General features: G+C 41.0%; 1 protein-coding gene across 2 annotated transcripts in view; it reads right to left on the bottom strand.

Annotated features, from left to right (window-relative positions):
- Positions 1 to 1,652: 1,652 nt before the first annotated feature.
- LOC139478676 (uncharacterized) overlaps positions 1,653 to 13,665 on the bottom strand; it is a 65,532-nt gene continuing 53,519 nt past the window's right edge. For both annotated transcript variants that reach the window (XM_071261241.1, XM_071261240.1), the window contains 6 exons: positions 11,275 to 11,461; positions 10,825 to 11,081; positions 9,540 to 9,695; positions 8,847 to 8,925; positions 5,478 to 5,586; positions 1,653 to 2,234 (listed from right to left, as the gene is read on the bottom strand). In XM_071261241.1, the coding sequence (XP_071117342.1) occupies positions 2,147 to 2,234; positions 5,478 to 5,586; positions 8,847 to 8,925; positions 9,540 to 9,695; positions 10,825 to 11,081; positions 11,275 to 11,461 (876 nt within the window). In that variant the 3' untranslated portion in view covers positions 1,653 to 2,146. The remainder of the gene's footprint in view (positions 2,235 to 5,477; positions 5,587 to 8,846; positions 8,926 to 9,539; positions 9,696 to 10,824; positions 11,082 to 11,274; positions 11,462 to 13,665) is intronic.

Genomic DNA, 13,665 nt, shown 5'->3' with positions numbered 1-13,665 from the left:
GTGCGTTTGTTGAGTCATGTCTTGTGGGCGTTTGTGGAGTCATGTCTTGTGTGCGATTGTTGAGTCATGTCTTGTGTGCGTGTGTTGAGTCATGTTTTGTGAGTGTTTGTTGAGTCATGTGTGTGTTTGTTTAGTCATGTTTTTGGCGTGTTTCTTGAGTCATGTCTTGTGTGCGTTTGTTGAATCATGTCTTGTGGTGTTTGTTGAGTTATGTCTAGTGTGCGTTTGTTGAGTTATGTCTATTGGGCGTTTGTTGAGTCATGTGTTATGTGCGTTTGTTGAGTCATGTCTTGTGGGCGTTTGTGGAGTCATGTCTTGTGTGCGATTGTTGAGTCATGTCTTGTGTGCGTGTGTTGAGTCATGTTTTGTGAGTGTTTGTTGAGTCTTGTGTGTGTTTGTTTAGTCATGTTTTGTGCATTTTTGTTGAACAATGTCTTGTTGGCGTTTGTTGAGTCATGTCTAGTGTGCGTTTGTTGAGTCATGTCTATTGGGCGTTTGTTGAATCATATCTTGTTTGCGTTTGTTGAGTCAAGTCTTGTGTGCGTTTGTTTAGTCATGTCTTGTGGGCGTTTGTTGAGTCATGTCTTGTGCGCGTTTGTTATACAATGTCTTGTGTGCGTTTTTTGAGTCATGTCTTGTGGGCGTTTGTTGAGTCATGTGCGTGTTTGTTCAGTCATGTTTTTGCGTGTTTCTTGAGTCTTGTCTTGTGCGTGTTTGTTGAATAATGCCTTGTGTGCGTTTGTTGATTCATGTCTTGTGTGCGTTTGTTGAGTCATGTCTTGTGGTGTTTGTTGAGTCATGTCTATTGGGCGTTTGTTGAGTCATGTTTTGTTTGCGTTTGTTGAGTCATGTCTTGTGGTGTTTGTTGAGTCATTTCTAGTGTGCGTTTGTTGAGTCGTGTCTTGTGGGCGTTTGTTGAGTCGTGTCTTGTGTACGATTGTTGAGTCGTGTCTTGTGGTGTTTGTTGAGTCATGTCTAGTGTGCGTTTGTTGAATCATGTCTTGTGTGCGTTTGTTGAGTCATGTCTTGTGTGCGTTTGTTTAGTCATGTCTTGTTGTGTTTGTTGAGTCATGTCTTGTGGTGTTTGTTGAGTCATGTCTAGTGTGCGTTTGTTGAGTCATGTCTTGTGGGCGTTTGTTGAGTCGTGTCTTGTGTGCGATTGTTGAGTCGTGTCTTGTGTTTGTTAAGTCATGTCTAGTGTGCGTTTGTTGAATCATGTCTTGTGTGCGTTTTTTGAGTCATGTCTTGTGGGCGTTTGTTGAGTCATGTCTTGTGTGCGTTTGTTGAGTCATGTGCGTGTTTGTTCAGTCATGTTTTTGCGTGTTTGTTCAGTCATGTCTTGTGCGTGTTTGTTGAAGAATGTCTTGTGTGCGTGTGTTGAGTCATGTCTTGTGGGCGTTTGTTGAGTCATGTCTAGTGTGCGTTTGTTGAGTCATGTTTTGTGAGTGTTTGTTGAGTCATGTGCGTGTTTGTTTAGTCATGTTTTGTGCGTGTTTGTTGAACAATGTCTTGTGGCCGTTTGTTTAGTCATGTCTTTTTGGAGTTTGTCGAATCATGTTGAAGGCGTTTTGTCATCCATGTCTTGTGGGCGTGTGTTTGTTTGTCCACTCCTTGTCCATTATTCTTTGGTGAAGTCACGAGTGACACAGCTATAAAGTCATACATGTTTTATTTGAATACTACATCAAAGTATATCAGTTTTCATAAATAATGTTTGTTAAGAGGAACATAAAAGACCATGAAATTTCAATATTCAGTTCGACTTGGGGATGATGAGAAAAGAAGAAACAGCGTAAGATCACATACACCCCATGCAACCCCAATACCAGTAAGATAATGTTAACATTCACTCGTTCAAGGTAAACGTAAAATACATAGTACGCAAAAGCATAACGTGTGTTGATACATAATACACAGGAGTACCAGTATACCGCAAAAAGTAAAATGCTCATTTGTTAAATTCTGCATTGAACCTCCGTTTATCTCTCCTGACCAAATATGATTTAATTCAACTGTGTTTATAGCATTTATACATGGCGCAATGCTATCTTGTTCCTCTCCAACACATTGTCCGCTGTTCTCTCATGAACACCACATGGTGTTGCAGCAGAGGCGACGCCCTACCTACTGACGTCGTCCATGCTACCTACTGACGTCGCCAAACAGTCACAACTGCAGTGCGACGGCCTGAGGGGCAGCGGTATTCAGCGTCTTCGCCCAGAACACATGTCATTCTACAACAAAGAACAATTTGCATTTCACGTCTGGCTCAGTCCTCCAAGGCGTCGCAATTCGCTGTGCAGAGTTGCGTCCCTTGGGCACACCACAAACCTATGATCATGGGTTTTAATGTCGGGTCGCCCCGGTTATGGTTCTGTTTGTCAGCACCATACCCGTGCTCAACAAAGGGGTTAGTGTCTGAGACGTGCATAACTTCGGGCTATCCTCACACAGCAAGCTGGATTACTACCCAAAATGTCCACTCAATGATAAGTAACTGACACTATATTTAGTAAGTTGACATTGTACTTGTATGTAACTGGCATTGTACAAAGCAACAACTGGTATTGTTCTTTGTCATGTTGTTTACAATGTCAGTTACATAAATATCCACTGCTGGTTATGTATAAGTAATATGCCAGTTACCTACATGTTCAATGTCAGTTACATAAATAACCGATATATACTAAACATATACTATTGGCACTGTATATATAGGTAACTTACATTGTACATATAAGTCAGTGATATTATATATACGGATATTTTTGGCAATAAAAGCAAAATAAGAGGACCCAAAGGTGCAAAATAAAGAGGTTGATTTGTTAAAGTCTCGGTGACGATTTTCCGGAATCAAAATGATCACAACAAGGACATTCAAACCATTAGTCGGGAAACACGTACGATTCGGAAAAAAGCACACCGTGCATTAACAAAAGGGCCATGGAGCTGCACGTACTGTACGTGCAGCAGCACTATGAACGGTATTAAAGTGCAGGGTTTTTGATTCCCTGGCATCTGCGTCAATCGAACAGTGACAGTTCAACAACATGCCAAGATTAACAGAAATGCAAAGAAACATCATAGGCCATTTGCAGGCAGGGGAATCCCGATCAGCTGTAGCCAGGGTTTTCAAAGTAGCGCCCAGCACCATCACAAGGCTATGAATGGGCGGATACAGAGGAGGGTGCGCACCCCACTCGAAATCCAGAAAAGTGTACGAAACATCAATACGGTACTTGACCATGAATACCCTGTACCCAACAAAATCTGAATTTTGTTTAATGTAAGGCCCATGACGGATGAAGTTCTTTAAGAGACTATCATGTAATTTTGTATAGAAATGTGTACATGACACGTAGGGGGGACAAACCGTGGAAGGCACAGCGCAAGCACGCATGTACTGCACGTTCTGTGGTAGGGGAAATGACAAAGCGTTAGAGGGGCCGTCTCATGATAATTTCAGTCGTAATCTGACTCGCTCATGCCATAGATCTCGTCGTCGGAACTGCTGGTGCCTGAACCGACTGCCACTATGATAGGTTGGACTGTTGCTGGCCGTAGTCCATAACGTGGCTCTATCTCGTCAACGACTGTGGCCACACAACGCCTCCATGTCTATACTGTTACCCGACCAAGGGATTCCTTTACGAGTTGTTCAACGTCTCGTGATTTGAACGTTGTGTTCGATCGTCCAACGTCACCCTTGACGATGCCCCATACCAACTGGATTGGACTCAGGCCGCAGTGATAAGGTGGCAGTCGTAAGACAGCCTGACCCTGACCCTTGATGTACCTGTCAACTTTATACACGGGGTCAGGTTTCATAGTTTTGATGATTTCATAGAGCTGTGGTTTCGTCGCTCGAAAAGGAAAGGTAATGTTCCCCCGTTGCAGCCAAGTAACCATGTCTCCTTTACGGTTATTAGAGGTTGGAGTCTTGCTTTCTGGGTCCTGCACACTATGATACGGTGCATTGTCCATGACAATGAGAGACTTGGTAGGCAAAGCAGGGACTAATTTATCTTTCATCCTCTCCAGAAATACATTGCCGTTCATTTCTGTGTGGTAGTCCCTGTTGTCTTTGGCCTTGGCTCTAAAGACGAGGTCACAGTCTGGGAGAAAACCCTGACTAGCAGAACCAGCATGGAGAACTATGAGTCTTTCACCAATTCCCATTGGTAACTTTCTACCAGACTCCTTACAGTCACCGCTGGGTACCCACTGACTGCTGGCTGTGTGTGACGCATTTACCCATGTCTCATCATATCCTTCTTCACGTTTCTGCTTGATGGTACGAAGGCAATGATTTCGGAGACGAACAATGTCAGACCGTTCACACAACACAGCCCTATTTTCTCCAGTTATCTTTTTGTATTTGTAACCAAATGTATGCAACAGCTGCCATAGTTTGTACTTTGTAACACGTAAATCATGGTCAGTTCCAAGGTGTTTCTTCAAAATTCTTAGGGACAGGTACTTATTTTCTGAGTGCAGTTTAACAATTGCACGTCTGACTCGATCCCTCTGAAAACTGTCTAATTTATCAACCTTGCGTGGTTTTGACATGTTCCATACCTCCTTGGCCTGACTATTTGTATCTCGTCGACTAACAACATTTTTAAGTTTCTGAGGGGACATACCAAGAGCTTTTGAAGCTCGTTTCAAGAATTTATTAATTGCATGAAAAGGCTTTGCTTTTTTGCTTCACTTCTAAAGAGATCATACACATTCAACATCAACTGTTTAACATCTGCTGAGTAGCGCATCTTTTCATTGAATGAACACGGTCACTGTGTAGCACGTGCAGACCGTGCTTGCGCTGTGCCTTCCACGGTTTGTCCCCCCCCCACGTGTCATGTACACATTTCTATACAAAATTACATGATAGTCTCTTAAAGAACTTCATCCGTCATGGGTCTTAAATTAAACAAAATTCAGATTTTGTTGGGTACAGGGTATTCATGGTCAAGTACCGTATTGATGTTTCATTCACTTTTCTGGATTTCGAGTTAGTTTTGCAATTCATCGTTCTCATTTGGAGTCAAACGGACTGTAGTATCAGTAAATAATTCATGTGAGGTATAACGCAATCTTGCAAGTTGAACCCTGAATTGAAGAACGTTTACATTTAATTTTTCAGTTACAAAACGCTTCTTAAAACAAAGAATAGCATGTTATGTTTTAAGACAATGAAAGTGACGAATACCAATATTGATATATATTTTCTACATTGTACATATACGTACGTGACATTGTAAATTAAGGTAACTGACACTGTACATATATTTATAAATATGTGACATTGTATATACACGTATATGTAAGTGACATTGTGTATATATTGGTATGTGACATTGACAACTTGTCCAAGTATGCAATGTATAGTTACCGACAACGAATCGTGTGAACTATGAATTTGACGCTGCGTCCTGACGTTCCTGTCTGAGTGAAGTACAGCTAGGTGTCCCACTTACCTCTCTCCCAACATTGGCTGAATCTTCTCCTGGGTCCATTCACCGCTCAGACTTCCAACTACAGCAATCCCATTGGGTTTTGTGATTTCCCAAACACGCATCAACCAAGCTGCAATATGTGCATGCCAAATTACACAGGACATGTAACGTACTTGTTTTGAGTGATGAGATTATGCATCGTTGGAATGGGGAATTGTGAACAATGTATACGTACTAAAATGTTCGCTAAAGCACGACTTATCATGGACGCCAGACAACACACATTGATGATCGTGCTAAATACGTCGGGTCCACTTACACGGAATGGTATGGAATCCTGAAAAGGGCATTGCCGCGTAGTACCATTGTCGCCTTACAAAAAACAAGCAAAAAGTGTCACAATTTACCAAAGCGCAACAACGCGACATTTTGGCCATCTGTTGCATTGTCGCGTTACGAATTTTTAAAAAAAATATTTTACCAAATGGCGACAATGCGACGTTTTTCAAGGTCACAGTATGTCTCATTGTCGCATGCTCGGCCAATCAAATATGTGTAAAAAATCCGTTAAAATGCGCGACTGTGAGTTAAAGGGTCTGAAGTTTTAAGTATTAACTCCGATTAAGTAAGTATATATGATTCAAATATAGACCTCGCAAAAACATTATTGTGAAGCTCGCAAGTCAGTGAGTATTGTTTAACGACGCTCTGAACAGTATTTAAGTTATGGCGTGACAGCTTGAGGTGGGAGGAAAGCCAGAAGTGATGTAGGTCCAAAACAAAAAAAAACATAATCAAGACGAACCTGGAATTCGATCATAGGGTTCTAGCTCGCCTGGGAGCGAGTGAGTGAGGGAGTTTGGTTTGCTGGTCAACTCAACTTGAGATGTATTTGCAGGGAGAGGCGGTGACTTCGGGGCCCATTTCTATTAGAAGAGGAAAATTTCAGAGCGATTCTTTTAGCCCTTTGCTTTTCTGTTTGTCACTGAATCCTTTAAGCTTTTTGCTCAGCAAAGAGGAAGGTTATCATCCGGGACCTCCTCATCACAAATACCCAAAACCCCTTACTCGCCCACTTTACATGGATGACCTTGAAATTATTGCCAATGAAGGAGCCACACTAAAAAAACAGTCCTTTTCTAAATGATATCTGCATGTCCTTTGGACTCGACAAATGCAACATTCTTCTTTTGAAACGTGGCAAGGTCGAAGAGGGAGGTTTAGTCACTTTACTTGGGGGGGGGGGGGGGGGGGGGGTTGACCAAGGTCCTGGAAGGTCAGGCCTACTACACGTACTTACGGATGCAGATTAGGGACAAACTCCAGAATGCCCATATCAAGGACAAACTTCCGACGGAGTACAAATGTAGACTTCTAGAGTTCTGAGAGTTCAGAGATCTGAGATGAACGCTCGCAATAAAATTAAAGCCACAAATATTTATGCTGTACCCGTCCTTTCCTATTGGTGTTGTTGATTGGTCGAAACAAGAAATCCAGGGTATTGACATCAAAATGTAAATATGAAATGTAGATTATGTAATGAATTAATGAGACTGTCCAACACATTATCAGTGGATGCCCAGCTTTGGTACAAACACAGTATCTTAAGCGACATGGTGGAGTGGCTCGATCATTTGATTACCGTCTTCGCAATGCTTGCGTTTTTTACGCAAAGGTCCATCCATGGCACGACCCAGAATATGTAGAGGGCGTCTTGGAAAATGATGAATGCAATATTGTTTGGAATAGGCCCCTTTCCGGCATCAGACATATCCAAGCCAACAAACCTGATCTTGTCCTTTTTGAAAAATCCCATGAAATCATTTATATCATAGAATTTTCTGTCCCATTTGAAACTAATGCGTTTGACAATGCGTCCGACTCCCCATTGTTCTCGGTGCCTTAGGTTTGGTACCTCCCAATCCGTTGACTGACAATGGGAGAGTACCTGGGTTTGCTACCAGGAATTGGCCCTTCTGACAATCTGGGTAATGCAGAAGGCTGCAGTGTTTGGGAGTCTTCACATTCTCCGAAAAGTTCTGGTTGGGTTATATTAATCAGCGCATCCTGGGAGAAGTCCCATTCGTTGTGTTCGCTGCGTGTAGAGGGGGCAAAGGCCCTGAGCTGATGATGAGCCTAACCAGCTTGACTGTCCCAGGATCATCCAATAATAATAATAATAATAATAATAATAATAATCCTTTTGTATGTCACTTTTTCCCATGCTGAATATCATGCTGAAAGTGCATCATTACCCCGGTCATTACCCCTCATCTGTAAGGGGAGTATACAACCCAAGCTGCCGCTGACACATTGCCAAATCACCCCACCCGGTATCCATTCACTGCTGACTGAACAGTGGCATATTTCGAGCAAAGTCACTTGCCCAAGGAGTCGGCTTGATATGGGAGGAAATTCCTAAGTGATGTAAGTGTATGGTACTGGGATTCGAACCCATGGTCATAGTTTTCTGGTACGTCTAGGAAACGCAACTCTGCATAGCAATTTGCGCCGTCTAAAACGACAGGGCCAACCGTGTGCCCGTGCCCCCTCGAGACTGGAATTAAGTTAAATAGAAATGCAAAGTGTTTGTGTCTTGCTGTGAAAACACTTTTTGTTTATGAAACCGACACAGACAATAACAGTATATGAACTAATTTCTAAAGTAACGATGATAGATGTGTTTTAATTTTGAGAAAAGCAACCCACATGCCATTGCTACTTTGTTTTTAGAACCAATGGAGCAAAAAAAAGACCACTTGAGTATTACCATTTCGGCGCATGCGTAGTTTTAATTCACTTATTACACATGGGCACCATTAATCGAACAGGGTTACAATGCGACATTTTCAATATGTCCCGTTGTCACGCATTTTAACGCCTTTCTTACACATTTTTGATGAGGCGACAATGCGACATATTTTGACCATAAAAATATCGCGTTGTCACATTTGTCGCCCTTTGGTGAAATAAATAAAGATTATTCAAAGCGCGACAATGCGACAAATGGCCAAAATGTCGCGTAGTCGCATTGTCGCGCTTTGATCAATTTTGATACTTTTTGCTTTTTTTTTGTTAGGGCGACAATGTCCCTTCCAGGATTCAATAGAATGGCAACCTTAAGCACACCAGTATTGCAAGCCTTTAGACTTAGACAATCTTGTACCTGTTACATTGTAAAAACTCGGCTTCACGAATATAGACATGTCCCCTCCATAGCTTTACTAACACTGGTGCACGTCCTATTTCACGTTTGTGTGTTATACTCAAATTAACATCCTCGAAGTGATATATAACTCAATAATGACGACGCCTGGCCATGAACAAATCATAAGATTGAATCTAGTTTCAGTTGGTTTAGAGAATGTACTACACGCGGGAATTACTTACCTTTAGGATTCTGGACTCGGTCCAAATGCGTCACGAGGACTAGATCATGACTGTCCACCTCATTTGATATCCACGTCAACTGATAATGTAAACATTACCTATGTATTATATTTCTCAATAACCACGGATCCAATATGTCAATGTCCTATTTGTTTTATCATAAATATAACCCTACACTTCGAACCGTGCACTTAGTTCTAAACTGTCAATGGCTACCGTCAAGTAAGCTGATCTACTATAGGACCGTTCCACTAAAGGTAATAATATGTACACTTACAACAAGTACATGACTCTCATCCTAGGCAGCATTTAAAACGTACCATGAGGTAGTTTCAGTACACATTATGAATGTAGACATTGTGTTTGTTTATTGTTCATATTCCAGCTATATGTCGGCGGCCTCTATATAATCGAGCCTGGACCAGACGATCCTGTGATTGACATCACGAGCATCGATCTACGCAATTTTGATACGACGACATGCGTCAGTCAGCCTGACCACACGTTCAGCATGGGTTGCTGAAGACCGGTTAGACAGTGTGTTGCGTACCATGAGGTGGTTACAGTACCCTAAAAAAGATGTGACTCTGCCACGTTAGACGTTATGGCAACGTTCATGATACGGAAGAATTGGTTTACCCATTGGATTTACGAAAAGATTTGACAGGTTTAAGTCAACGGTCATACTCGTACCTGTTTAAATGTGATCCTCTCGGGATTGGCATCATAATCACCTAAATTTATCTCAGAGGCAGAATTGTTGTTTGGGGCTGAAAATTTCAAATTACGCTCTTCTTTCAATCTGAGAGACGCGTCGACATACCTCCCCACCGGTTCCACTCCAAGTACCTGTGTAGATTAACAGGAAAGTGGTACAACATTTTATTGACTGTCGATACCATAATTATAATATTCGATGTTGGTGCATTAAGGAATGCCCCAGTCTTTAGGTATCCGTAACATTATGCATAAATTATGAATTATTTCTTATCAAGTATTTATTTCTGATATCATCTTTGTATTAAATTGCAATTTCTAGGATCACATGGATTATATTGAACAATTAATAACTATCAACAGGTTAATAGCCTAGAAAAATAGATATGTTTAGTGAATAGGATGGAGCTATTAATACTACAAATTAATAGACAAGTTGACGCAGTTGCTGGAATCATATTATACATTACATTTTCACTTCACTTTATAAAGAGAATTGCGTCCCTTGGACACGTTAGATTGTGGGTTCGAATCCCGGTTCGCCCCGATTATGTTTCTAGGGTTGTCAGCACCATACCCGTGCTCGTGGGTTTCACCAAGATGGTAAACGTCTGACCTGTATCACTTCGGGCTTTCCTCCCACGTTAGGCTGACACGCTGTGATATAACTGGAATACTGTTAAAAGCGGCGTTAAACCCAACTCACTCACTCACTTGATAAAGGTGGTGCGTAATGGTCATGGGCATATCAGGATAAAAACCAAAGCACCAAAAACACATTCATGTTCCCACTTATATCCTACTCATTTACAAATCTTTATTGATACATGCACACGTGTCTGATTGAATGTTACTGGCAGTTAAAACATAACTGTTGAGGCCTGGCTGAAAATTGTATTGGAGAAGGTTGCATGGATGTTCGGGACTTTGTGCACACACCGAGTCCCTACTTTATACACTAAAAATACAACTTGAAGAATAAACTGAAAAACATAGGGGATGTCGAAGCATGGTGTCAATAGTTTCCAGGTGATAATTGATGCCCATAGGGCATAGAATGGCACGTATTTACTTTGACCAGCACATTAATAGGATTGTCGAAAACTTTCATAGGTGCCAACAGAGAATCTGCTTCGTTCTGTATGCTGTAATATGTTTTGAATGATTGCCACCGAATTTAGATACGTTCTAAAACATATGTTTTTTTCGGGAATAATAACCTACGTTGTTCAAAGTTATATAATCGACAGTTGACACTTACTCGATAAAACACCTTGCTAAGTTCAAATGCCCCCCGTCCTGTCCCTGCCCCGAGATGTAGCGCTGTGTCGGTTGTGATGTTCATGTCACGTGTGTATTCGCCACACATCGCTGCCAGGACGGCTATGCCGGAGTCTCGGAAGCCGAATTCCAATTCCAAGATTCCAACCAGAGAATTTTCTCCTTCATAGCAATAGTTGAGGTTTGTGGTGGGAACAGCCTCAACACGATACGTGTCACTTAGACATCCACTGTTGGCTAAACATACATACAAAATGGTTTGTGTAAGTCTGATTTTTGTTCACACAGAAAATAACTCAAGAATAAGGCATAATCTTTTCATCAAAACACGAACAAGAGAAAGCATCTCAATATATATATGGAAAGATATCCGAAACATGTTCGATTTTACCTCTGAACAAAATCGAGTAATTCACTTTGTAAAGGCTACCTGTGACACCCTTCCCTAAAACGAATACTGGTGTATTGACGACTCGGGCCGGTAATGTCACTCTCCCTTCTCTCGGTTGGTCTATTGTCTGCACAAGTCGGAACCCAAGGTGTTGGAAGAAATGTCGCCTGAAGCCAAACCTGGCGAAGCGAGATGCCTCATCTCCAGTAGATATCCAAGAACCACCCTGTATAGTAAACATATATTATAGCAAAAAAACAAAAACAAAACTGATCCTCAAATTGGTCTGAGAGGTCAGTTGATCATTAAAGTCCGGCTTTAATCATATCCATGACTTCACATCTCCACCAGCCCATATCATCGGGACTCGAATAGCTCGAATATTCACTAATATACTCAACCACCCTTGCATGCACATTTTGTATGGATGTATCGTGTAATTCTAACCTTATTTGTTTGGTACGAACCAGCACCTGCCTTTCTTCTCCTAAAGTCAACATAATAAAAACAACCTACAGGAATCTGATAGAATTCAGAATTATGGGTAATGTGTCGATTGCGATGTTTATCAATTTTACGAGATACATTGATTTAATTTCCGAGAGAGACGTTTCCCATAGAATGTATGTAATTATCCAAGTGACAGTACTGAAATAAAATGCTCCCGAATCGGCTCCCAATACAAACCTACTTTTGTCGTGTGGCCTGAAGCCACAGTGCTAGTGTGCGTGACAAATGTTGTCATTGGCTGATATGTAGACTTGTGTACAGTGTCTATCTACTACATAATCTATCGTGTGATGCTTAGCAGATATACGAACACAGCAATCACCAATTCAAGATAAAATCTAATTGTTGGCTAACTCTGTTAATCCTATAAAAATAACAACATTGCATATATTGTTGAGTAGGTGAAACGACCTTTCATTTTGTGAAAACTTAAAGTGCAAGTCTCTCGAGTATGTAACAATTTTGCAGATTTGAATAGATCGTAAAATAGTTAAAGCAAATATCGTATTCAAAACATAGAAAGCGGTGTGTAAATAAGATTTATTTGCACGTTAGTTCTCTATCAGTTTTAAAGGCGGAAACGAAAATATCGCGTAGACTGAGACTGCATATATATACTGTATATATAGGTTTTAAAAATGGTCTTGTGGGAGGAAATTACCTCCAGTTACACGCTTGATCGCACAAGCCCGCCCCTCCGTTCGCACTCTAGCAGGCAAGGCTACGTTCACAGACATGGTCGGCTGCACATTTGTTCTTCACCCTTTTTAATTCTTAGACATCTCCTATCCACAATTAAACAATGATCATTTGCACACTGTATTTTCCTTCGTATGAGTGGGATAAAAGCATTGAAATATAAGGTCTCTTTCTTTCAACAACAGAAATGTGACAAAGGTCAATGACATAAAATATATTGAGTTTATAATTCAGTGAGTAAACTATGTGCGAAACATACTATTTCTTAAATTGCTTTTATTGTTCGCGTTCCGGTACTTTTTTTTCTTTTGTTGTGAGACTTCTGTGTTTCAAATATTCGCTGATCTGTGTATAAAATGATGAAGCACCGATCGTACTTACTTCGTTCCTTTTGCGGTATCCTGATCAAAACTTGCCATATGTCCGACTCTGACAGTGACAATAGATTTCGAGTTATCATGGAATGTGAAGTTTTCTCGGAAGATGAATTGGTGATTTCGGAAGAAGTACAAGTGAACCCATACATGTTTGAACCTGTCACCGACAATGGTGACGAAAATAATCAGTATGATACCCATCTTGTACGCATGGATTACACGTGATTGTAAAATACAGATTGGTTCGGTTGTTCAGTACATTTTCTAAAAATCACAATATCCCGTTGTAGTCTTGAAATAGCACAACACAGATGAAGCCACATGACTGTAAATCCGTGTCATTGCTTAACCTTTTACATTATGGTTGATATTATGGTTCCACGAAAACTTAGACTTGAACTATATAGTGAAAGAACTGTCACACTCGTCCAACAGGGCATTGGGCATTTTAATCAGTAAATTTAAGACTGTCGAAGGAATGGCTTATGACGTATTTAACATCTTATTTGGAAATCTTGTCCAACCCATTTCGTCTTAAGGATCTGCGATATGGGGTATAAGAGAATTCCGATGTATTAACAACGTTCAACGCCGAGCATGCCGATTTTATCAAGACGTAGGCTGCAAGTATGCTGACTCTGCCATCAGTGCTGACATGGGTTGGTTATCATCTCTGACAATCCATATTGAAACTTTGCGATTTTTTAAAAAACCCTCAGTTCCCTAATCCGTGCAGAATTATTTCGGCTGTCTGCTCATGGTCCAAACAGTATCGCAAGGCCTCGGCTCTATCTGTTTTGTCAATATTAAACAGTCTCCAGATTCGTATCCCGAATGCGTATGA

Source organism: Haliotis cracherodii, unplaced genomic scaffold, assembly GCF_022045235.1.
Source record: "Haliotis cracherodii isolate W230 unplaced genomic scaffold, xgHalCrac1.p SCAF_4, whole genome shotgun sequence".
Taxonomy (NCBI): Eukaryota; Metazoa; Mollusca; class Gastropoda; order Lepetellida; family Haliotidae; genus Haliotis; species Haliotis cracherodii.
The sequence above is the reverse complement of the archived record's forward strand: the minus strand, read 5'-3'. Positions and strand labels throughout refer to the sequence as shown.